The 25,710-nt window shown below is 42.5% G+C and overlaps 2 protein-coding genes across 5 annotated transcripts; one reads left to right on the forward strand and one right to left on the reverse strand.

Moving 5' to 3' along the window:
* Window positions 1-24: 24 nt before the first annotated feature.
* Window positions 25-12,927, forward strand: hmgxb3 (HMG box domain containing 3). Of its 2 annotated transcripts, none has more exons than XM_030061510.1 (21): window positions 25-208; window positions 1,201-1,358; window positions 1,492-1,666; window positions 2,426-2,968; window positions 3,135-3,242; window positions 3,374-3,508; window positions 3,652-3,896; window positions 4,191-4,297; window positions 4,407-4,487; window positions 4,746-4,828; window positions 4,918-5,025; window positions 5,189-5,329; window positions 5,785-6,092; window positions 6,223-6,350; window positions 7,122-7,253; window positions 7,359-7,543; window positions 7,668-7,890; window positions 8,415-8,548; window positions 8,661-8,780; window positions 10,441-10,654; window positions 10,816-10,967. In XM_030061510.1, exons 2-21 carry the CDS (start codon window positions 1,222-1,224, stop codon window positions 10,830-10,832), a joined length of 3,324 nt encoding a protein of 1,107 aa, XP_029917370.1. In that variant the 5' UTR covers window positions 25-208; window positions 1,201-1,221; the 3' UTR covers window positions 10,833-10,967. The 2 variants fall into 2 exon arrangements, with proteins under 2 accessions (XP_029917370.1, XP_029917369.1); XM_030061509.1 differs by having other exon boundaries at window positions 28-208; window positions 10,441-10,650; window positions 10,816-12,927.
* csf1ra (colony stimulating factor 1 receptor, a) lies at window positions 12,922-25,710 on the reverse strand. 3 transcript variants are annotated; one of them, XM_030061512.1, is made up of 22 exons: window positions 25,686-25,710; window positions 25,292-25,361; window positions 22,565-22,855; window positions 20,850-21,137; window positions 20,604-20,740; window positions 20,350-20,515; window positions 20,016-20,217; window positions 19,416-19,531; window positions 19,203-19,314; window positions 18,869-19,068; window positions 18,501-18,592; window positions 18,211-18,337; window positions 17,953-18,057; window positions 17,645-17,755; window positions 17,366-17,528; window positions 17,145-17,224; window positions 16,879-16,982; window positions 16,302-16,424; window positions 16,078-16,189; window positions 15,873-15,972; window positions 15,000-15,111; window positions 12,922-14,502 (listed from the first exon to the last, which is right to left on the reverse strand). In XM_030061512.1, the coding sequence occupies exons 2-22, from the start codon at window positions 25,341-25,343 to the stop codon at window positions 14,356-14,358; spliced, it is 2,940 nt and encodes a 979-aa protein (XP_029917372.1). In that variant the 5' UTR covers window positions 25,344-25,361; window positions 25,686-25,710; the 3' UTR covers window positions 12,922-14,355. The 3 variants fall into 3 exon arrangements, with proteins under 3 accessions (XP_029917372.1, XP_029917373.1, XP_029917371.1); XM_030061513.1 differs by lacking the exon at window positions 25,686-25,710 and having other exon boundaries at window positions 22,565-22,852; window positions 25,292-25,465; XM_030061511.1 differs by lacking the exon at window positions 25,686-25,710 and having other exon boundaries at window positions 25,292-25,465.

Below are 25,710 nucleotides of genomic sequence, written 5' to 3' on the forward strand. Positions count from 1 at the left end.
GAAGCCCATAGCAACATAGCGCCATGTTTTCTTCGAGGCGACGACAAAACCTAGCTATTGTACTGGACATTTATGAAGCATAACTTCAGGATTTGCCAGGAACCATGGAGAAATGTTTAATATTGTGAGCCGTCGGTGCAGTACTTGATGTTTCTGGCGTCTTTTGAGGGCCGCTCGGAGCAGTTAGCAGATCCTCGGGGCAGCAGAGGTAAGGCTTCAATAAGGAGGCACCTCATTGGATAACTCCGCCAGTGTCCATTCAGTATAAACACACGCCAATAACCCTACATTTTAAAGCAGGGAAGGACCAATACTTTCGACGCGTTATCGCATCGTTAGACTGTCAAATGCCCTTTCATGTCTCGTACATGCTCATGCTATTTATATATTTACTAAATAAAGTTAATTGTGTTCCTGCTGCTTGTGCTGCAGAGGGCTGCTGAGTCAGACTCCCCTGGTAGCACTGTGCTCCTTATATTGGGTTGTATTATTGTCAGCATGTGTATTTGTCCCATCAGCTGATACACTGCATGAACACTTGGACGATATTGTTCATCTCCCGATTTGATATTATCACGATACTTGGGTGCCGATTCGATATGTGCAGCGATTCTTAAGTATTGCTATTCGATATTACGATTTATTGCGATTTTGACATTAAGTTTCAAAAAAGCATCTCGCTACAATGAAATGGCTACTGTGGGACCTAATGTCACCACACATGGATACAATTGGGCTCATTGAGTTCACAAGAGTCCCAGCATTCCATTTGAAACCCAATTTATGCAGCTCCAAGACGGTGTAGGCCCAATTTATGCACAAATACTCCATTTTTAGTATAGGTAAAAATAACACTTTGGTACTGCATGCAAACACCTGCACGGTTTGTTCTCCAAAGTGCATAGGATTAGTATAAGGTGGGCATGTCTGCAGAGGGGAGACGTGGGTGCCCAATGAACCCATTTTCATTCAGATATCTTGAGGTCAGACGTCAAAGGATCCCCTTTAAAAATGTCTCTTTGATGGCTTAAGCATGACATGCTTAGGTCATCTAGTTTCATATGATACCAATATCTTTACATCGATTCAAATTGTGATACTTCAGTGAATTGATTTTTTCCCCCACCCCCAATGAACAATACACTGTACACATACAAACACACCAAACATGAGCCTTAACAAATAGCCTTTGTTCTTCAGGCTGGCCTCAGATCTGCAGCCATGGAGACAGTGGAGGTGTATGACACTGTGAAAATGCCAGAGGAGGTGGAGAGCTGCTATAACTTAATGGAGGTGACATCCCCTAAGAAGAGAAAGAATAGAGCTCAGGAAGATGTGGAGAAACCCAAGAAGCCCAGGTGGGGCCCGTGTTGCTTTCGCACACAGTTTAGTCAAAATATCATGACACTGCATGGCCTTGTGCCAAGCAGGACATGAGCCTCTGTGAATCAAAAGTTCCTCTTTTCAGACGTGGAATCTCTCTGTGTTTAGGTCAGCATACCTGCTATACTACTTTGATGTTCACCATATCATGCAGCAGGAAATCCCTAATCTGGCACAGTCGGAGATCAACAAGCGCATCAGTGAGAGCTGGAAACGGCTGAGCGTAGCTGAGAAGGGCTACTATCTGGAGAAGGCCAAGTTGGAGAAGGAGGGTGTAGAAACAGTGAGTTACTCGCTCCACATCATGTCTTGATATGAGCAAGCCAGAGCATATCAGGCCGAGGTTACATGTGAAAGTTTTCCATCAATTTTGATGCATGCTCTTGAGTTGTTTTGGTGTCCCATCTAATGAAAATTATGAAGTGGGATTGCTTCATCACTTAGAATGTTCCACATAGGCTTGTTAACATAGCATCAGTAAAAATGTATTTTGCAGCATACAACAAATTGCATATAAGTTGCACTGTGTATGACTGGCCTATCGTTCTCGGTGTAGGGCTGGATGATGTGGACAAAATCAAATATCAGATACCACATACTTCAATATTATTATTGTGGCAATATTGTGAAAATGTGTTTCTGCAAGACATTTACAAATTTGATTTTTGATAAACAGTCAATGCATATGATGACAAAGCAGGTAGAAGCATAATAGAACAGCTACAACAGTCTATTAAGTTTAGGAAATTGCAGTCCTTTATTGAAATGCAGGCTGGAAAAAAAAACAAAACGTATCAAAATGTTATGATATCCAAAATCTCAGATGATGTCTAGTCTTATATCATGGTATATTGATATATCGATACATTTCCCAGCCCTATATCAGAGGGAAAACAACCTAGTCTCACAGGCGCTTGTAGCTGCTTTATATCCGCACCAAACTACTTCACTGGTGTTTAGCAAACTGTCAGTGTCAGTGCCATGAGTCGAACACAGTAGCAGCCTATGGTTACAGAATTTACATTTATTCCATTTCCCTCAGTCCTCACTTGGACCCTGCCAGGACCTGCCAGGCTTCCGCAAGATCCTCCCCAGGGCCAGTTTTGTGCTTCTGCCTAAAGGCTCCTCTTCAAACCAGTGGGCAAGCGGCTCCCAGCAAGATGTCAGCGTGGAGTCTCTGGATTCCCCCATGGAAGGAGGCCTGCCCTCCCTCTCCCTCCCCCAAGAACCTCAGTTCCCACCTTTAGGCCTGGGCAGTGAGGTGGAACTTAGCGAGCAGTGCATTGCCGTCGAGGGCCTGGCTGAGGAAACTGCTGCGGTGTCCCATCCCACGGCCCTTCAAGGCGTCCTGCCTTCCTCATCTAAAGCCTCTCCCTCCATGATGCCACCCACAGACACCCACAGCTCGCAGGGCTCCAGTGCCCTTGCGGCAGATGGGATGATGCTGAGAGGAAATGACTCGAGGGTCATCGGTAGTGGTTATAACGTCGTTAGCATGGCATCTGAGGAAGGAGACATGGATGAGGGCACGGTGCAGCAGATGCGGGGGGAAAGTACACAGGTGGTTGCCATCATACCCACCCAGGTGAGATCTAAACTCCCATCTGCCAGGTAGCACTGTGTTTATTTATTCATATATTTGGGGATTTTTAGAGCATGAGATTTCTAGTTAAAAATCAATGCAGCTCACAGTTTTACCCGCAGAACAGTGTTTTGACAGATGTTGTGATGTGATTTTTCCCTCTCTCCAGAACCTGCTGGAGTCCAAATCTTTGGTAGGTGCCAGCTCTGTTGGCCCAATGATGATGGTCTCTGTAGGAACAGCCATAGAACAGAGTGCCAAGCCTTCATATAAAATGGTGAGCACACATATTAGTCATCCACTATGAAAATGTCGATTAAGAAAGAGGCAGATGTAGAAGCTCTACGTGGATCAATTCCAAGAATATCTTATTACACCGTTATTAACACGGTGTTTCCTTTATTGCAGACCGTAAAGACGTACACCAGGAGAGGTCGGGGAAGGTGTCTGACTCCTGGCTGTTCTTTTGTGTATGTCACCCGCCACAAACCTCCGACTTGCCCTGAATGTGGAAGCCATCTGGGTGGCAAGTGGGTGCCTGCTGTAAGTCACAAGAATATGTGCACCTGAACAGTTAAGGCTGTTGAATTGATTATGAAAATGTAGGTGCACTCAAACTGTTTGAGGCTTCAGTGGCTCATGTTGGCGTGTTGTTTTAAGTTTTTTAACAGCTCTGTTCATGTTAGGCAAAGAAGACCCAAGTGAAAGACACTGCATCCAAGCAATCTCAGCAGAAAGCTGAAACCAGCTCTAATGAGAGTTGTCAACCAGCTTTGCCTCCCGCTGCGGAGAAGAATGCCGCTGTCAGTCATACGAACAACACTGGAAGCAAAAAAGAAGGGCAAGTTCAGCGGTGCTCCAGAAAACAGCATGCGGTTCCAGGAGGAGCGCCACTAGAGGGCAGCAGCACCAAGACTCAGACACAAACAAAGTGAGGAACTGTGGAATTTTGTTGCTGTTTAATGTGTGATCACTTGACACCTTTTAATTTGAAAAAAAAAAAAAATGTTATGGTAGAGGCATAATTTTCACTAATTTTCATTCTCCTCATCATTATTATTTCTTTGTTTCTTTTTATTTGAATGTTGAAATATGTTAAGTGGATGCAATAAGGATTTAATGACTCTATTGTATTGTTGTATTATTTCAGTTTTATTGCAAGTATTAACAATACTTAACTGGTCTGTGTCACTGGATTAATTAATACCTCCCCTGTGTAAATCAGTAGGCCATTGAAAAGCAATGCCAGATTCACCACAGTCCAAGACAGAGGCAATGCCGTCATGCAAAAGAGACCTGTAAGACCCATCCTGCCTGCCTACTGCAGCACAGGTAACACACAACATTTAGTACATAAACAACTTAGCGCTGTTCGATCCAATAATAACACATGCTGTGCCCTATGCATTTATTCCTTTGCTTTATTTATTTATACCCCTAGGCCGTGCTTTGCTCCAGTTCATAACTGTCCCTCCTGACAAAGGAAAATCTCAGAGTACCAACAGCAACAAAACAGCCATGGGTACGGTATATCATTATATTTCTTGTAATTACAATTTATTTAACATGTTTCTTGTCACTTTTAGTGAATTCAGGAGTTTTATATTTGTTTGCATAGTATTGTTTCATTGTTTTCATTGACTGCTTATTGACACAAAATAGTGAAAAGCTCTGTCGAAGTAACTGCAGAATACCTCGATTACCTGAGGGGAAGTGAAATGTGTTTACTTTCTGTGGTCTGTGCTCTCAGTTGTTGTGGTTGTGTGTTGTCTAACCGCAGTGCCTAGTGAGCATTTCTCAGGTCTCAAACCCAGCACTTTGAAGCAGCTCGGCCAGACAGTCCCAACAGCCACAGCCAAGCAGGTTAATGCGCACAAACACTCACTCATAGAAAAGGAATATTGGTGCAAGTTTGCCCAGTTTTTCTCACTTCCTGTCCTGTTCTTCCACAGGACACCGCTGCCCCAGCAGATGGAAGCCAGCATGTCACTTCACTGATTGATAAAGGCGTGAATATCCTGTCGTTCATGCCTTTCAAACAGAACAGCATTTCCAGCTTTGTCAGTATACCGCTCTTACCTGTGCAATTTAGCCGCTTTCATGTTAAATTAGGATTTTGCATTAGTATATGACATTCAAGCACAATTGCTGGACTTCCTCTAGATGTGTGTTTGTCTCTGGATGTCCCTTGGGTCATTCTTTCTCTGTTCTTTTGTCTCTCAGGATTTGGGTCTGTCCACAGCGCGAGGCAGGGGCCGGTGTAAGAACCCATCCTGCGACTATGTGTACAAGAACAGACATAAACCCGCAGAGTGCCCAAAATGTGGCTGGGAGCTGTCCCGCAAGAACATCAAGGGAACCAAGGTGAGGACCGTCTAAAGATTTTGCTGTTTACTCTTGAAGCACACACCCCTTCATCCCTCATGAGCCTTACAATGTCCAAAATCCTAGACAATATCTAGCTTCATACTATGATTGATATATCAATACATTGCTTAGTCCTAAGACACGCTACTATATAACAATGCTGCTCTCTCCAGTTTTGTTTTGAGAAAATGAATTGTTATGTGTCTTGTTTGACAAATTCACATCTCTCATTAGCCATCAACAATTGAAATAGACAATTTTATATTCTTACTGTATTTTATATTTCTTATTACCTTTTTTAGTTTCATCTTTTTGCACCTCTCACTCCTTGTTCACCAACACATACTTTGCTGCTGCAGTGACCCAGTTACATTCTTCAAATCTCATCTGATTTGTCTTTTCATCTCATCTGGGTGAAATTGCTCTCATTATTTCCTCTCCTCTTCCCTCAGTCTGGGGCTCTGCTGGACCCATACCAGACTCTGAGTCCTGCCCAGAAGGACCTCCAACGCCAGTCCACCCTGCAGCTGCTGCGGCGCGTCCCGCAGATTCCTGAGAGTGAGACGGAGCTCCAGGAAACGCTGGCCCTCATCCAGGAGCTCAACAGCCCCCAGATAGTCTTGATTCAGCCCAGTGATCAGGACCAGGAAGACGGCGTGGAGACGGAGACGCTGGTCCAATCCGGGTGGCCTCGCTTCTACGAGTCGGCAGCCACACACTGTGGCCTCTGTCACTATCCTCTGTTCAAAGGAGGTCAGAGGTGAGGAGATGGGAGGAGCCAGAGATGTTTAGTTCTGCTGGAAAAGAAACAGTGGTGGTTTACTTGTGGACATAAATTATGATATATATAATATATAAATTATTTAAAGGTGTGTGTGTGTGTGTCTTAGTACTGTTGCAGGACAAGAGGACTGCTGGCTGCTCACAGAGACGCTGATCCAGACAGCCTCTCTCCAGCTGAAGGTGTGTCTCAACACTCAGTGTCTGGCCCTGCACAGCTTCACTGATCTGCATCCAGGTAAACTGCAGCAAACACGCCACCGTTTACATTCCTCATCTGCTTTTCCCTATCAATCTGTCCATGCCTGGCAGCGTTTACTTGCTCACTTGCTTTTGGCTGATTTTCTGAGACAGAGTATTTGGAGTGTGTCATCATATATCAGTGAAAGAATTCCCCATGTTTACCCGACTTGCATGGAAACTCTGCTCTAGAGCTGCCACTAACGATTATTGTCATTATTGATTAATCTGTCGATCATTTTCTGGAATTATTGATTTGTTGTTTGGTCCATAAAATGTCAGAAAATGTTGATCACAATGTCCCACAGTCCAAGGTGACATCCTCAAATGTCTTGATTTGTCCCAACCAACAGTCCACAATGCAAAGATATTTAGTAAAATGTCATAGAGGACTAAAGACACCAGAAAACCAGAAACTAGAAAAATGTATACTGATTCAGCAGCTGGCTGTTACATTTTGATATCAACAAAGCCAGCAGTGTGTAGTAGTTATTATTATTATTATTATTATTATTATTATTGGAATCAGCATTTATTTTGTATATGTTGAAGGGGACTTATTGTTGCTTAGTCTCAGAGGGAGCAGGTAGTTGGTGGCTGCACCTTTTCTTACTTTGTTCCCTGCTTGATTGATTTTAACAGTGATACTCAACCAGAGCATCATTAAAAACAGTGCATGTTATGAGCATGGTGCAAATAAGTCTGCGGTATGGACTAATTGCTGGGCAGGACAAACAGAGCCGTTGATTCTCTGAATTTGTACCTACAGGTTTGTTCAACATTGGGAACAGGCTGCTGGTCAGTGTTGACCTGTTCTTTAAGATCCGGGCCAACATCAAACTGGGACATCACCCCTCTCACGCTGTCAGAACCATCCTGGACCACGTCCCCAATCATCCTGGTAAACATGCATTCTGATTTAGGATTTTGGGTGGTTTGTTTATTTCAGCTTTTCATCTCTCTCTCTCTCTCCCTCTCTAACTCCCTTTGTCTCTCCCTCCGTCAGTCCACGCTCTGAGTCCAGAGGAATCATCCCAGATTCAGGAGCTTCTGCTGAGCGGCTACTGGGCCTTTGAGTGCATGACAGTGCGAGATTACAATGACATGATTTGTGGTGTGTGTGGCATCGCGCCCAAGCTGGAGATTGCTCAGCGCAGCACACACAATGTGCTGGAGCTGAAGAATGTGGAGGTGAGAGATGGCGATGTGTAAATGTTAGAAAAAAAAATGTGAAAATTAAACCCATTAGTCCTTATTATTACAGCATCTCCACATGCTTACACACATTTTGATTCAAACTCTCTCCCACCTGCAGTTTACCTGGCCCGAGTTTTCAGTCCCGGATGAGGTGCACGTGGATGACTTTTGGTTGACCATGGAGAGTGAGGCTATCGAGCTGGCAGCTTTCCCCTCAGACATTCCTATCACACGAGTGGATGCTTCCATCATTGCTCCCTTCATCCCCCCACTGATGAGGAGCCCCACCGTGATCAACACAGAGAAGGACAAGATCCTCTCTCACACACAGCAGCCTGCAGGTAGCCACTCTGTCAAACAAGCTTTGAATTTTTCACCTGTCAAAGTCACAACAAGATACTTTTTGAATTTGATCTATTTCCTGTCAAAATGGCTTGCAGGGCTTAACACAGAGGGTCATCTTTCAAAAATATGAGTGACGAGTTTTAAAGTTTTTAATTTGATGAGAGAGGTGTCTCTGTTGTGAGGTTGGTTCAGGCTTAATGATTTGGTATGACATCACCATTGAACACAAGCATACTCAAAGACAGGAGTAATGTCAACTCCATAATGAAAGCAAATGGAAGAAAAACAGTAAAAATTTGGTCACAAAAACTATCGACATTTTTAGTACAGCAGGGATTGAAAAAAAGCTTTAAGCTAACCCTAATGCTCTTCAACTTAATACATTGCTATTTATTCCTAAGGACGGCGCGGTTTAATTACATTTGTACTGATTGAGGTAGCTTATGTAGGCCATACGAAAAACATATTCTGACTCAACTGAATGTTTTACCCATAAAATCAAATTATTTGTGTGTTTCAGGAGACCCGTCAGTCTTGGTGCGTCTGATCCACGAAGGTCAGCTGAGACTCGATAGGATTGAAGAGCACAGCGAGGAGGAGCTGAGAACCATACTGCACTGCTGTGGAGAGACAGCCACACCAGACTCCACCCAGGTGTGTGTGTGTGTGTGTGTGTGTGTTTGTGTAGAGAGAGAGATGTCTTTGTGTCTGTGTGGCTGTTTGTATCAGTAAAAGTTTCCCACCCTCCTCTCTCCCTCCATGTCAGAATGAGCTGCTGGCCTCTCTGGTGTCCCTGTACTCGCGTGTCCACTCCGGCCTCCCCATCGCCCCCCAGCCACCTCAGCACCTCACTGCTGGCAAGCTGTCCAAGCTCTGCCCTCACAAGGTAAAAGTAGTAGCTCCCTAACTAGTCACTCAGTTGTCAGACAGCAAATCAAAGAAAATAGGAAGCCAGCCTGTCAGTTAAATCCAAAAAAAAAAACAAAGGTCTGTCAAAGGCCCGGTCCAGTGATCAATCTTATTTACACAGTGTGACCAAATGCCTAGAACCCATATATAACATCCATTATATATCAGAAATGTTTTGCTCAAAACATATTTTTTATGAGGGATGAAACTCAAAATAAAATTGATAATTGATGGAAAAAGAATGACTAAAGTGTTATTGATTTGTCGAACGCATTCCTAAATCATAAAATGTTTTAATAAAGACTTGAGTCATTCTTTTCCCATCAATTATCAATTTTATTTTGAGTTTCATCCCTCGTAAAAAATATGTTTTGCTCAAAACATATTTTTTACGAGGGATGAGCAAAACATATTTTTTACGAGGGATGAAACTCAAAATAAAATTGATAATTGATGGAATGACTAAAGTGTTATTGATTTCTCGAACGCGTTCTTAAATCATAAAATGTTTTAATAAGGACTTGAGTCATTTTATGAAAACACAGTGGATTTGATAAAAGCACCGCTGTCTTCATCAAAACGAGCACTTGTTCTGCTTTCATCAGCCATGTCTCCATCAAATAACTACTCTCTTTATCTGTGTGTTGATATGAAGGGTGAGGGTGAAAAAATATTTAATTTATACAACCTCGGCTGAAAAATGATGAACAAAAAGTTCTTAAAACATAATTGTTTGGATAAGTGCATTCCCCGGTGATAGTTTTAATAAAACATGGATGATTTGATCAAAGCACTGCTGTCTTTATCAAAAGCAGTGTCCGCTCTGCTTTTATCAAATCAAACATCTTTATCTAATCCCTCCTCTCTCTGTCAGCGTGTTCACTGGTGAGAGCATTTATCATTTAACAACCTATGATTTAGGAATAAATTTATCAAAACGATGACACTTTTATCACTCTTGTATCATCATTTATCAACTACATTTGTTGCATTTAATTTTCCGCACAAGTTCCACGCTTCACAGTAGCACACTGATAAAGAGTGGTGTTGTTTTGATGAAAGCAGAGTGAATGCTCAGTTTGACTGAAACAGATGTGCCTTTATCAAGTCACACTGGCTTTATTAAAAAGATGTATCGTGTATAAATTAATTGATCAGATTTATTTATGACTTTATTTTGATTTATCAGTGATTTATGCACTTTTAATACTCTTTTTTCATCATTTGAATATTTGATCATCCATGTTATTTTTAACGTTACACCTTTCAATTTTTTGGGGTTCAATGGTCAATAATTTAGTCCAGAAAAACATTTATTTCAATAGACCTTTTTGACAGCCATTTTGAGCTGAAATAGCAGGGTAAACACAGGCGTTATTGTGTAGCACCTGTGTTTACCCTGCTATTTCAGGTCAAAATGGCTGCTGTGAAAAGCGTCAGTTACAAAATACTCAACTTTAAAGCTTTGAATCTGAAAATCAGTCATTTTATTTAAAAAATAATAATAAAGAACAAAACCAAAAATCGTCTCCCACAAAGCATCCGTTTTTCCGTTGAAGTTTGTTATATTTTCATAACTATGAGCCCCTCCCAGTGGTAAGGCTCACCTCCTCCCCTCGTCTCCTACCTGTGTCCAGGTGGTTTGTGGCTCTAAGTACATGGTGAGGGGAGAGACGGCTCGAGACCACGTCGACTTGCTGCTGTCCTGCCGTTACTGGCCCCCAGTCTACGTTACAGAATCTGCCCGCCAGGTGGCGCTGTGTGCCGACACGCAGTACCCAGAACTGGCAACCCAAATGTGGGGAAGGAACCAAGGCTGTTTCTCTGACCCCTTTAATGAGCCAGAAGTGGGTAATTTAAATCAAATCAATAAAATAATAAATTTAACTTGTGCTAATTGATTATACTGTAAAACAAATCATGGCATCTTTTTTTTGTCTTAAAATTAAATGGATTTGTTTCTTTGGTAAAGATTGAACAGTTGTCTTATATGCCTCCTCTCTGTTCTTCAGTTTGTGTCGTGTGCTGAGCTGCAGGACCAGCCGTACAGCGCCGACCTGTCCTCTGTGGCCGAGAACCAGCACGTCCACCCCATCACGAAATCCTCGTCTTGCTGGCTGGTGCACCCAGCTGGGGCGTCCCAGGCCCAGCAGCCCCCCGCCCTGCAGCACCACTCCATGGGCCTCTGCAGGGAGCTCGAGCCGTACATCAGCCTGATGGCCGAGCCGGAAAAGGAGAAGGATGAAGGGGAGGGAGGGGCGGAACAGCAGGAGCAGGCGGACAGCGGCAAAAATGAGCTCACAGAGACACAGGAGGTCAGTTCCTCGGTGAGCGGCGCTCAACGGCGGCCTTTGGTTTTCAACAATGCTGCCTATTACTACCTGTACAACCGGCTGGTAGATTTCCTGACCAGCAGGGACATTGTAAGCCAGCAGATCAATCAGGTGCTGAAGGCCTGCCAGTCCGGAGAGGTTGTGATTAGGGATGCCCTCTACCGGCTGGGAGTGGCACAGATCAACACGGAGAGAGAAGACGACGACAGAGGAGGGGTGGAAAGACAGGAGCAAGAGGGAGGGGTGGAAACTGTGTATGAAGTGGTGCTGCCCTGAAGAAAAAAGCAGGCGAGATGGCAGGATGACATGGCGTGACATCTGACAGCCGCCTGCAAAGGAGTGCAGCAAACAGAGGGTGTGCATGAGGAGGAGGAGGAGGTGCCCTGAGGTGAGAAGGAAAGTGGCACCAGAGGGAGCAGAGAGACTGGAGGAGCTGTGGTGAAGCAGGCGAAAAGCAGAAAACAGCTATTGGTGCTGGAGGGAAGTGGATAATATGGAGGCATAGCCTTTGCAACAGAGCCTTTAATCAGCTGATCGGGGATAGCAAGTTTTGTTAATATGAGAAAAAAACCCACATAGATTATGAATAGAAAGTGATGAATTTTGCAAAAATAAGCATTATGAGGAACAGTCAGTAGGATTCACTGTTTTTAGTTTTTTCAGGTCAGGTTCAGGACTTATTTGCCATCTCTAACCTAATCTGTGCATCATTTTGTGTGTTTCTTCTGCTTTTCAGATTCATTTAAATAAGTGTATGAGGTAACTGAGCGTGAGTGAAAACTAAACTCAAAACTACAAAAATGGAGAACTTGAATGTCAGAAGTAACAGATTTCAAATGACTGAAAGAATGTATCACCGAAGTTTTATTGCCCAGCAACGGTGCCAAGCGTCAAAAGAGGAAGTGGTCAGGCTAATTGAGTGTGAGAGAGAAAATGAAAGAGACATGAACTTGAACGCTAAATGTAAAGCTTTGCTTTCATGAGACTAAAAGAATGTAAACGATTTTAATCAAATACTTCTAAGCATCATGTAAATGGAAACATGAGATAGTATTTAATGCCCTTTTATGACTAGAGACACTTCTGCTTTACTTTTTATCACTCTTACCTCTAAGTTGCCACCTGTTGCCTTTTCAACTTATTTTTTTTCTTGTAAAGTAATGACAAAATGTATATCTGTACATCGTATTGTATTATAATGTGGTGATGGACTTTGTTGCCTGAGCGGCCTTTGCTTTGTTTTGGATTACAATGTCTTCTTAATGGAGATCCATAGAAGGACACATCCAATCAGTGGTCCTAAATCCTATCAACCAATCAACAGCCAGCCTGTGACAATAAAGTTATAGGTTATTAGACTGTGTTTGTCAGTATAACTGTGGGCGTAGTCACTGCAAATAATGCTTTGAGCTGTTGAGAGGTGTCAGATGTTGAGCTGTTGTACCTCTGGAAAAGGAATGTTTTTTCACTTAAAAACATCCAAACTAAAAAAGCGGGGAGTGTTTTGATCATTTTAAGTTTCTGTAGTCTCTCTAGTGGGAGTCCTACTTCCCTACAAAGGCTTTAGAGTTGTGCAATGTTGTGGGAATGAAACAGAGGAAATGCAGATTGGGCATTATCCAAAAGAAAATGGGAACTGAGTAGAGAACAACATAAAGGCAGAAACAAATTCCCAGCTGCAATTATAATACAATGTGCAATAAAGACAAAGTGCAGCTTTTAAATGTTTAAAACTTTACTCTAGAATTTCAACAGTACAGTTTCATTAAAGCTTCTGCAATTTGTCAGTGATTCGATTTGCAGATCTTGCATTGATTTGCTCAAAAAAACACAAAACATCAAAGAAAACTTTTTCTTGTACCACTATCTATCTAGTCTAAAACATATAAGAGAAAATAAAGATGAAATTCTTGATATACATCAGGAGATATATACATTATCATATAGACCTCTCACAGCTGCACACACATTTGAAAGGGCTGATCTCGTTCGAACATGCACGTCTGTATTTCTTAAAAAAAAAAAAAAAAAAAAAACAGCTTCAGTGTCATTCCGAAATCTTGGTCGCAACTGGCAGTGTAGGCTGATTGCTACATATGAAGCTTACATCAACATAAACTTAAGTAGTGGAACTCAGCAGGAAATTAAAAAAAAAAAAAAAAAAAAAAAAGCTTAAATTGTGCCAAGAAAAACATCATCATCGTATTTCACACGGTCAATTACAAAACATTGTTCATCTGATCCATCATGGATCCACAGATTTCCCGGCTCATCAGTTCAGTTGCTTTCCCTGCAAGTAAATCATGCTGAACGCTGTTTGCTAATTAACTGGATTGAAAGGGAGCAATCTCCATGCACCATCAACCGGCAGATATCGTGGAAATGCAGCTATGACCAAAGCACAGGGTGAAAACAACATGATCATTCCTACACACATAAAAAGCCTTTTCCGTGTTCGATTCAACATGTTGAAACTAAGAAGAAGCTCTTGCGCTGTTTATATGTTTGAATAAGGGGTTTAAATAAGGGAATGTCCAACATAAGTGTAAAAATATATATCTTAACATGACTTCGTACAATATTACAATATTAGAATACCTCACATTAATTCAGTGTCTAGGATCCAGTGTTTGTGACTGTTTGGTTGCTTCCTCTGAACGCACATATGCAGTAAAACAAATGATGTGGAAATGAACCTGCTGGGAAAGGTGAATGGAAACACTACCTTGAAAGGACTGCAATTGAAAAATAATAGCGGGCAATGTGTATAGTGCGTAATCAAGAGCATTTTGAGAAGGAACAAACATGTATTCTCTGAATATAAAGTAACTGATTGCCTCTGGTTTATCATATTCAGAAGAGAGATTCCCTAAATGCACAACAGAGTGGAGAGTGGATGTGTAGTTTTTGGATAAAACATTAAAGTACAGCTTTCTTTGGATGCAGATGTCATTTGTTGACATGTTTCCGCCTTTCATGTCAGAGGTTGGCGCTAGACGTGGCAATTTCCAGTCATGGTCTGCAGAGAAGCGAGTCACATGCCTGCCTCAGCTGCTCGTCTGTCTGGCGAACAGACACCACCGGGCAAAAAATAGCTTTGAAGGCAACGCGATCGCTCAGCAGCTCTCCAGCTGCAGAACAAGCCTCGCTGCTTCACCTTGATTCCAGATTCCTGATGAGTGTTGATGGTTCTGATTGACTGACCGACAGTGAGTCCTCTCAGCAAAACTGATAGTGGTTTGTCTTCATCAGAGGCTGCTCCTCTTCCTCATAGTCACAAGACCGGTCACAGGGGCCTTCGCTGCACTTGGGCTCATCACACGCTTCGCTCTCCGTGACCTGCTGCTGTACATTCTGGTACATTAGCTGTGGAGAGGGATTATTAGGATGGTAAAGCTCATTCTAGGAGAACAATACCTCTGCTTCATGTTAACACCATGGTTTGACATGGAAAAACACCCATGATAATCACCTAAGTTCATGTCAGATCGACGAGGCAAACAATCTGGGTATTCATGAGCTAAGTGAGGTAACCTCAAACAGGAGTTCATTTGCAGCGCCGTTACGTTCGTTGTCAAATACAGGGGATTTTCATCATGAGATCATTAGATGACGTTAGTTTTTTTTTTTTTTTTTAAGTTGTGGGTAGCACAAGATTTTACATAGGAAAAATCCAGTTGTGTTAAGGACTTTTTTTTCCTCTTATGTACTGTTAGATCTTTGGATAAAAGTTGAGGCATGGGGTTTCTCAGCAGATGTCTTGCATGTCAGACATCATGTTCCCTGTTAGTACCAAGACAGTTTTGTTGAAGCCAGGTCTGGAGCAATGTCAGTACAACTAAAATCTACTCCATAACACTCACTTGTTCCTGGTTATGATGATCCCCAAGTAGTCTCTCTATCATCTGACTGATCTTGCTGAACGTCGGACGCTCCGTGGGCTCCAGATTCCAGCACGCCTTCATGATCAGGTACCTGAAAGAAATGTGGACCATATTAAGCATCTGGAGTGCTGAAAGCAGCCAGCTGACATGTTCTGAGGAAAATCCAGCCCTACACAAAATATTAGTTGCCAGTTTCACTGTTTCACAGAGCTGTGCAAATGGCACTGTGCTGTATATTTTCATATAAAAGTGTTTCCCGGCGAAAATGACTCTATTAAGCCAAACTAGACAAATAAGGAGAGGTTTATGGAGGTGGTGACGCAGTTTGATAAGAGACCCCTTCATAAGAACTCTTAACCCTCGAGTCTTATTTGGCTACCGTGAAATAGCATTTACATGGGCCCTAGCTTTGAGATCATGTGGCTAACAGGCAGAACTGAGGCCTGACTCACTGCCACACAACAGAACAAAAGATGATTAGGCCCTGACTCAGATTCAATCCTCTCTGTTTCCTCAGTGCAGTTATTCCGGGTGGTGTGACAGCCACGCCGAATCAGCACACGCAGATGTTAAGGGCCTGCGAGATACTGGGAAAAACGTTCTCTTTATTTTCTCATTTCGGTGCCTCATTAAAATGTGGGAGTTTGAGTGCAGGGGAAAAAACAAATCAACTTATCTGAAAGTAGAAATAATGGGAGCGCTTTGTGATGTCTGTGTTAGTTATTTCAGACGGTGACAGAGCTGCTAAGGAAAAAAAGGGGTCTTTATTCGGTCATATTAAAAGTTATGAAAGGGCTGTGGATGATAAGCATCATTGATGCATCTAAGTGTGAATCACGCTTTGGATCTTACATCTCAGGAGGGGCAAAATCCGGGCGGGACATCTGGTAGCCACACTTCACCATCTTGTAGAACCTGGAGTCCACAGCCATACTGGGATAGGGGCTTTTGCCTGATATATATGAAAGTGTTTCTTTGTTAAAGAGCAAATGATGGACAAAATTTAAACAGAGAATTCAAAATGGAAATCAGTCTAGCAGTGGATGTATCTTCTGACCTAGAGAGAAGATCTCCCAAAGGAGGATGCCATAAGACCAGACGTCACTCTGGACAGTGTACACACAGTCAAAGATGCTCTCCGGAGCCATCCACTTCACTGGCAGACGCGCCTGCACATGCAGCGACAAATGGACAAAATATATTTTATACACATCTTATGCAAGCAAGCATTCTTCTCCCAGCTGTGTTGTTTATTATACTGAACTCTGACACACTGCTTACATTGCCCTTCACCACGTAGTTGGAGTCGTTCATGATGTCACGTGCCAGGCCGAAGTCGCAAATCTTGGCCACCCGGTGGTCAGTAAGGAGGACATTCCTAGCAGCCACGTCTCTGTGAATACACTGAACACACACACACACACACACACACACACACACACACACACACAAAGACAGCTGTTTTTTCAGGGGAGTTTATTCTTACCCGCTATGAGAATTAAGTGAGAGGGTGTCATCCTGCTTGTTGTAAACTTGTGGGCTTGTAAAGCCCTTTAAAACTGTAAACAGTGATATTGGGCTACATAAACTAAACATAAAAGTATCATCTAAAATAGCCAAGCTATAAAGCTAAGTCAACTGGGCAAATGCAAAGGAAAATAGCCATATCCATTTTTCATATGGGGATTTTACAGGCTCCATATGAAAAGCTTCCCTTTGACTGATTTTATCTGAAAGCAGCTTGTGTTTGTGTCTGTTTTCTGGGCCATAGTCTTATGGTATGGACACTATAGCATCTGAACTGCAATTTAACACCCCAGCCCCCAGGCTAGGTTCTCTCATTGGTAAAACCACTCACATTTTTGGCCGCCAGGAAGTCGAGGCCCTGAGACACCTGATGGGAAAACCTCAGCAGATCGTCAATGTCGAGAGGCCAATCCCCGCCCTCCTCACACACAGAGTCTAGGCAAGAATCAGGTGGAAACAACACTCATTTAGCAAAACACACTGCTGGATGTAGCAAGAAATGACAAACTAATACTTGCAGCTGGATTCTCTTTATTTCAAGGATTCATGTGAATTATTCTGAGACTAAAACTCCTTATTACTGAGTGAAACATTTACCTAGAGATGATTTGATTGGCTGCTGGCTGGGTCTCATCTCCAAGTAGCTGCCTGAGGATACACTCGAGATCCCGCTGTCACTGTTGCATGTGGAGAAAGAGAAAGGGAGAGGTAGAAACAACAAGTATGAACAGAGGCACATCACAGTGAGTGGGTGCTCTTTGCAAAAATGCGCAGTCCCTGATCACGAGCATCATGAGCTTTGGTGCTGCTCGCCGTACCTTCTAATGAACTGCTTCTGATTGCAGATGTTTTTGTAGTCGCCTGGCTCCTCCGTGATCTCGGGAACGCTCATGATGAAATTCAGGAAAGGTTCTGCCCTCTGGCGAAGGAAGTTTAGCAGGTCGCCATGGCTACAGTACTCTGTGATCACGAGCACCGGTCCTGAGGAAGGAAGAGCCCGTGTTAAGACACTTATAAACATGTTTTCAGTGAATGTTCCTGGTGAATTCACTGGCCAGATTTGAAGTGTGACAATAATAATATGCAACAAATCTTACCTCCATAAGTGCAGGCCCCTAGCAGGTTGACGATGTTCTTGTGGTGTCCCAGGTGACTCAAGATTTTCAGTTCAGACATCAGAGCCTCCCTCTCATCTGAATGAGCACTGGCTGCAGACACAGACAACCCAGGACATTAGCAGTTGCCTGAGTATGTGAGTATCTGAGGCAAATGTTTTCTGGTTTTCTCACAAAAACGACTTATTGAGACTTGATTGAAAACATGTTCAAAGTCCTATATCAGCTGGATTTTAACAGCTTCACTCAGGTAAACAAAGTTCACATGGGAGGTCAAAACACAGGCTGACCTTTTAACATTTTCACAGCAACACGCAACGTATTGTCTTCCTTTCCCAGACCGAAGGCTGTGGCCTCCACGACCTTTCCAAAAGCACCCGCACCCAGGATCTTTCCTGGAAGGACAGACATGTAGAAATGCAGTGAGAAAGTACATCTCATATGAACTGAAACCTGTCTGTTTTGCTATTTTACATACTCAATTTTCATATCTGCACTAAAACAAAATTAACATTTCAGTGTCCACTTGTCCAAAATGTGCTGCAAACCTAGCTTCAGCTTGTCACGGGGAAACTCCCACTTCTCATTGTAGGGAAGCTGAGTGGGGTCAACAAAAGTGTAGTTGTTTCCATCTCTCGCCTCAATGATTTTCCAGCGGATCTCATATCTTGGTTTCTGAAAATGAAAGGAGGAGAAAATAGCAGAAAATTAAAACTACATAAAACACTAACTAACTCATGTCCCGTGGCGATCTGTGGGTGTCCAAGAATAGTTTATAATTGAGTCTATTGTTATACTACCATTGTGCATGTACTGTTCAGTGTGCAGCTGACCGTACCTGCTTGTATTTGTAGAGCAGAAAGACCAAAAGCACAAGGAGGATGGTCAGAATGCCAGCAGCTCCAGTCAGGGTGGAGGTAAAGAGTTTATCTGGCCAGTCAGAGGAAGAAAAAAACAGTTCCTTATAGATCCTAACAGTAGCCTTATTCATATGAACAGTCCAGCCTAGCATTTCCTTTGAGCTAATGCTCTCTAATATCGCTGTAGTCAATTTATGGTGTTTGCGTTCATAAAGTTTCAGTTCTATTAAAATCAAGGGAGCAGCTGATTAGTTTTTCTCCTGAGCGGCATTTATTTCTTATGTAATCGGAGAAAGAGCAGCAACTGTGACTGTCTACGAAAATAAGCTTGTCATTAGATGCTTACCAGTAACGTCCATTGCAAAAGTATCGCTGCTGACCCCAACCAGGTTGAAGGCCACACACTCCACCGTCATCCTGCGGTTGGACGGTCCCACCGTGAGAACGCTCTCCACCTCCACAGCCCCGTACTCCTCCCTCTGGACCTCCACTGTAGGAGCCTGCAGAGGGACCGGCATCTGCATCCCCGTGGTGTTCTCACTGCACCTGTCCCGTGGAGAGATGATCACAACACGTGAGGCAGGATGATCAAGTGTCTTTGAGTCGGACACTGTTGCTAATTGTATGTTATTCTTGATACAATTTACAATGTAAGACCAAACCTGTGCAGTGATACTTACGTGGGTCGTATTCCAAAACACTGGTACCAGATGATTCGGGGGGCAGGGTAGCCGAATGAGGTGCAAGTGAGAGTGGTTACATTTTCCCATCTCACCACAGCCACTGGTCTCTCTGCAAACGAAGAAAAAAATGAAGAGGATGTCAGTGACCACCTGTCTCTACATATGAATATCATTGATACTGGTATGATTTATATTTATGGCTTCACTTACGATACATTTGCACTTGGAATGTGATGGATGCATTGGCCATGTGACTCTTGGCGTGGAAGGTGTACTGGCCTTGCTCCTGGGGATTCATCCTCTTCAGCAGTAGAGAAGCATGGTATCTAGGGGGGGGCAACAACAAAAAAAAAAAGGATCTTCAACCAGAGGAAAAAAAAAAAAGAGGAACGTCTACAAATTCTGCAATGACTAATCCTGTGGTTATAATTCAGACTGTTCCTATGCATCATCGCCGAGCACTCAACCAAATTAAAAAGAGAAGATCCCTCTTCCCTATAACAGAAGTTTCATGACCTGAGGAAATTAAATGACCCCGATGTTCCGTGTCAGATTGACCCAAAATGCAGTGGCAGCATATTTCAAATCCGGTGTGGCTTCCTTACGCTGTAGTAGACTTGATTGTTTTTGTTATTTTGACAACTTAGAACAATAAAAAATAAGCATGCACGACACAGAGGAAGTAAAGAGGCCATCCAAACTCTTTTTTTTCCACAAATTTCTATGCTAAAATACATTGTCTTGCATTGGAGGCCCCTTCTGTCTCGATCATCCTTCCCTTTGTGAGCAGCACAGGCCCTGGAGCTGTACCTGTTGTTGTATTTGATGAACTTCTTCTCCTGGGTGGAGGTGTTGGGTGATGTCGGGGTGTCCCAGCCCTGCTCTATAATGTGTGGGTATGCTTCGACTAGCACACTGAGCTCCAGATCCTCTCCCTCATTCACCTCCACAGAAAGACCCTGGTGGGCCAGCTTGGGAGACAGCTGGGGCGACAGTCTAATGTAGGGCTTGTCTATTTAGAAAAACAAGGAGACACTTGCATCAGTGGGGTTGTGAGCTTCTCACTATCATTCACTGCTTGGATCATCTCAGGCTGATCTTGGTTTTGTGTCGACAAGTGCAATTAATTAACTCTGAGGCTCACCTACAACCAGCAGGTATGTAGTTGAACTGTTCACCCCTGCTTCATTAGTGCCGATGCAAGAGATGTTCCCTGTGTCTGCAAGGTCCACAGCAGAGATGGTCAGTATGCTTTCTATGTCCAGGCGATTTTCCCCACTAGAGCGAACCTTCTCTTCAACCGTTGATTTCTGTAAGCCAAGATAAAATAACAGCCAAGGTTAAAAAAAAATGATTTTTACCATAGTCAGGGGCAGTCCCAAAATATATCGTACTGACCATTTTGGTGGTGTATCTCCAGGTGACGTTGTAGTTGAAATTTGGATTGTGTGTGTTGCAGCGAATCTTGAGCTCCTCCCCAACAATACGCACATACTCGTCTTTCTCCAAGAAGACATAAGGTGGGAAACGCAGCTCTGAACCAAAAAAGGAATTATATGTGAGCGCAAAGCCGTGTTGCCATGACATAACTCCAAGTAACCGTATGCACCCTTTGACAACAGCTTAGTATCCGAGGGCTCTCACTTTGAATGACATTGATGGAAAAGGCCCTGGAGCTCTTCTCCACCCCGTTGATCTTGGCTGTGCAGACATAGTCAGCGTTGAAACTGGGGTGGAGGCTGTGGATGAGGATACCCTTGTGTGGATAAGCTGTGAAGTTCATTCCCGGAGGCAAGGAGGTGCCGTTGTCCATGCGCAGCCCCAGATTTGTGGCTGCTGGGTCAGTCAGCAGGCAAGGCAGCAGGTAGTCCTCACCCTCCTTCTTCACCACCCGCAAGGACGTGCTGCTGGTCCAGAACAGACGGTCTGGATCTGGTGAAGAAAGGGATGGGGGGCGATGCAATGACCAAAATGTCAGACTTACATGCAGGAGATGTGACTACCCAAATGTCAGACTTAGAGTACATACAGGACATGTGATGAGCAAATGTTAGAGAAATAGACAGAAATGGATGCACAATATGATGTTAGATATGGCATTTGAAGAGATACATGGCAGACAATAGCTGATCCGATCACTCTGTTATAATGAGTGTGGAAAATATTAGGACACCCTGATATCTCTCTAAAATAAATGGGCCCAGGTGAAATGTATGATTACTTGTTGTTTTTATCAATTAATAAAATAATATGCAAGTTTTGTTTCCTATGTATAAATGGCTGTTTTGCTACTCTCAGCAGGTAATAAATGCCATAACTATGTTTTCTTTTCCAAGTACCAAGGATAGGATCCCTATTAGAGAAAGTAATTTTATTTATCTTTACTGAATAAATAATACAAGGCAATATAAATGTGAGATTATATAAGATTATGATTATACTATGTTGGGTCAGAAGCAAGGTTATTATTGTTAATGAAAACTAATGAAATAACAACACTAGGTGTGAAAAAATGTTTTCGGCCACTGAAATAAAAATAGAAATGAGGCTTTACTGATAAAGATAACAAACTGAAACTGTATTGCAAGTTTACATAATAAACACAAATAAACTGAAATTTTAGAGAAAATGTCTGCAGTTTCCGTCTTTGTCATTTTGTTTCATATAAAAACTTAGTACTTTGGGCAGATCATCCAATCTTTAGCTGAGCCAGTTTTGTGGCAGCATATGGTTAATATCCTTTTGTCTACACAGCTGCACACGCAAGACCTAACAAATATCCTATATTACAAAAAATGAATAAACACTAAACTAAAACTAAGCATTTTCAAAAAATAAAAGCTAACAAAACTAACAAACATGCTTTAAAAAAAACAAACAAACAAGTAAAAACGAAATAAAAATTAAAACTAATGAAACTACAATAACCTTGGCCAGTACCTTCCTCCTACACTGAGTGCAAATTATCACCAAAGGTGTCAGTAAAAACAAGAGAAGCAATATTTATGTGGATTCTGTGGCACTTCGGTAATTAAAGAGAGACAAAGACGAAGAAAAGAAAACAGATTAAAGATTAACTAACCCCAAACCCCGATCTCTGTGAAGCCTGACCTCTAGTGGTGAACTGGTCTTTGTCCTTGGTGGAGAGTGAGTGCTGACATCACCTGCCACCAAAGACCAGGCTTTACTTTACTTTTACACCATTAGAGTTCGGGTTTCACAGAGATTGGAGTTTGGGGTCTAGATAAGTCTAAGATTTCTAAGACCTTAAGACAATTTAGAGATGGCTTATGCAAGTCAACATTAGGAAGATTGCCCTAATGTTCTGCACACACCTTCACTCATGTATCCAAACTCACCTTTTACATAAACATGCACTGAGGACACCAGGTCACGTACTCGCTGTGGCCCAGAGGTGTATGAACACTTGTAAGTGCCAGTGAATTCTGCAGCCGGACGTTCCACATTTAAGGTACGGATGTTCCCGGTGCCCTTTAACACGTAGCGCCTGTGTTTGGCTAGCCTCGTTTGCCAGTTGACGGGCCCGTTGCCCTCACATGTCAGGCGCAGTCTGGTACCAGCAGTGACCACCACCTCCGGACCCTCCACCACTTTAGAGTTGAACTTGATCACAGGGCGCCTCCATTCTGCCAGGAACAAATCAGTAGATGAACAAATGAATTGTTCGGCTCTCTATCGGCTTTCTACCATAAAGTCTTAAGATGGTATTGTGGTTATAGTGCTCTAAGCTGTTGCTCTAGTGTTGTGTTTGTAAGCTGTTGTCAATTTGTGTGCATGACTAGAAATAGTTCTCTAGCGTGCTCCCTATATCTTGAGTCAAGTCTATTTATATGTCCCTTCATCACAAGCATGTGTCCAAGGACGTAACAGAGAACAAACCTGCCTAGATCAAATTAATCAACTAATAATTACAAAACAATGAGAGGTAATAGGCGTAAAGTATGCAACAAAATAAAAAACAAAATAGCGTGTTAGACAGACGTAACAGACTCATTTAACCTTGCTGGATAAGCCTAGCCTACCAGGCATCACAAGGCTCAGACCCACATTAATCACATGCAAAACATCCAAGGGAAAAAATGTAAGAAATGTTGCATGGGCCAAGGTCAATAATATTCAGTGATGTCAACAAATGTCAAGTAAGGGCAGGTTAGTTCCTTTTAAGAAGGAAGTTCCACAAGTTCTTCATGCTGCTGACATGTCATGGTAACTGAGGAGAACTGAAAGCCGTCCTGGCGGCTCCTGAATTCAGCGTCGTCCTGGACCCATGACTTGATCTCACAGCCTCAGGAAACAGACTGAACAACAGCCGTCAAACCTCTCGCTTCTGCTTTTTCTGAACTATCACAGCTCTGGGGATTGGAATGAGAAAAACTATAGGTATAAAAAGATCCAAACCCCATAAGTGATTTTCTGACTTGGGCATCCTTCTTCAACCCCAAACCTGAGAAAAGGACACCTATTCAAGAAGGAAGCATGATTTAAATAAATCAAAAAGCAGGCACTTCTTCAGTGTGAAAAACAGACATCAAAAAGGTGGCTTTATTAGATGGCACTATAAAAGTAAGTTTTATAAAGACATGTTTTTCCGCAGGGAATGAGAAAGCACAGTCATTGTGACGGCATGAAAGGATCCCAACAATGTCGTCTTTTATCTTTCCCGGCAGCTCACTGAAGATCAAAAACGCTTGTAGAACCTCAAGCTGGATAACTCACTGTATCTAAGGTTTGCTTTGGGGGAAAATCACTTTGATTTGTATGGAACTTCTTGTCACTGAGGAGATGGAGCATCTCTTTCACGTTCAACCATAACTTTGAATCTACACTCTGGGGCAGAAATTTCAGGCTGTCACCAATGTTCAGTTGTGTGTTTCCCACACATCTAAATATTCTCATGTTGTGTTGTTGATCAACAGGTAGGAAAATGCTTATTAAGGAGCTTGTGTGTTTTGAATCTTGAAGCAGAACTGAGATTCCATGCTCAGCATTTTTTTATCCACCACACCACACAAGGTAACCTGGGGAGACTTGGAACAATCAGCATTTTCGTTCTGAACATCCTGATTAAGCACCAAATGTCAAACAGTTACATTTCCCTAAACTCCCTCTTCAAGCATCTAAATGAACTAAAATCAACTCTTGAAATGTCTCCATTTTGAATCATGCCTGATAATTCACCAGAAAGCAAAGCTAATTCTTTAAGGCCATCATTAAGTCAGATAATAGATGGCTTTATGTTTGCAATGCAAATGACGTGAAATTAAAATTTGACACCATCCGGGTGATAACCATATAACTGGTGCTACAGAAGGGACACACAAAAAAGAAATCACAAGAGCGATCCCAAAAAAAACAAACTCATGATGCCACAAACAATCGCTCTGCTTATTAGACACAACAGAGCGTCAGATCTCACATTTAGAACAGCGCCATTTCGTGTTTAGCTCCACTGTGCATACCATGAGGTACCATGAAATGTGTCATGACACAATGAATAGCAATAAAGCATCACGGATTTAAAAAAAAAAAAAAAGAAAGAAGAAAAGAAACGAAAATAGAAAAGAAAAGAAAAGAAAAGAAAAGAAAAGAAAAGAAAAGAAAAGATCATTAATTCCAGTTATTTTTGTGTATTTAAATTTTGGATAATTACGCTACTATACTATAGCTGGACAAAGCTGAAAAAGTGATTTTTAAAATGTATGTATCTATTTATTTTTCATGTCATTACAGCTCAAAAATCTTTTTCTCGTTTTATCAATATTGACCACCCGCTCAAGCGATGACACACATAACACACACAACACTGTCACATATACCGCTAATCCATTTATCAGCTCACTCAAGTCAGTTTTGGAATAAATGTTTTGACTTGTCTGAGGGCTATGGTGTATCACAGACACAAATTACGGATTACAGATTATTGCCTTGATTTCTGGATAAACAGGTGATCAGCTGAATAGTCTCTACTATAAAAACAATGGCCATAAGAAGGCAACACACATCTCCTTGCTGCATTTCACAAATCGCCCACCACATTTCAGCAGACAGTGTCACACAGGGCTTACCTTGAGCAGCAGAGGCCAGGATCCCCAGCAGCAGAGTAAGGTAGGACTGCATCCTGGATCACCTCCAAATCTGCAGTGTGAATGTAGATGGTGTGTGTTTGTGTGTGCTAGAAACACTCTAAGAGGAGAGAAACGAGATGAACGCCTCAGGAGTTGTGCTATCACTCACACCCCTCATTTACTTCTCTTTTCCATTTTCTGACTGGACAGAGTGGCTTCTCCAGTGAGGACTAATCCATGCTGAAAAGCAACATGCTCTACACTCGTGTGTACATCACAAACAGGACACAGAGTGACTTTTAAGATGCCGTGAGGACGCCCTCCCATTGGCTACACCCCAAAATACCTTGTAATTACTGTGGAAGCATTGGTCATTTCTATCAAATGTACTGACCTCCAGCAGTCTTCAGTTTAATGGA

The sequence above is a fragment of the Myripristis murdjan genome, chromosome 10 (assembly GCF_902150065.1).
Source record: "Myripristis murdjan chromosome 10, fMyrMur1.1, whole genome shotgun sequence".
NCBI classification, from domain to species: domain Eukaryota; kingdom Metazoa; phylum Chordata; class Actinopteri; order Holocentriformes; family Holocentridae; genus Myripristis; species Myripristis murdjan.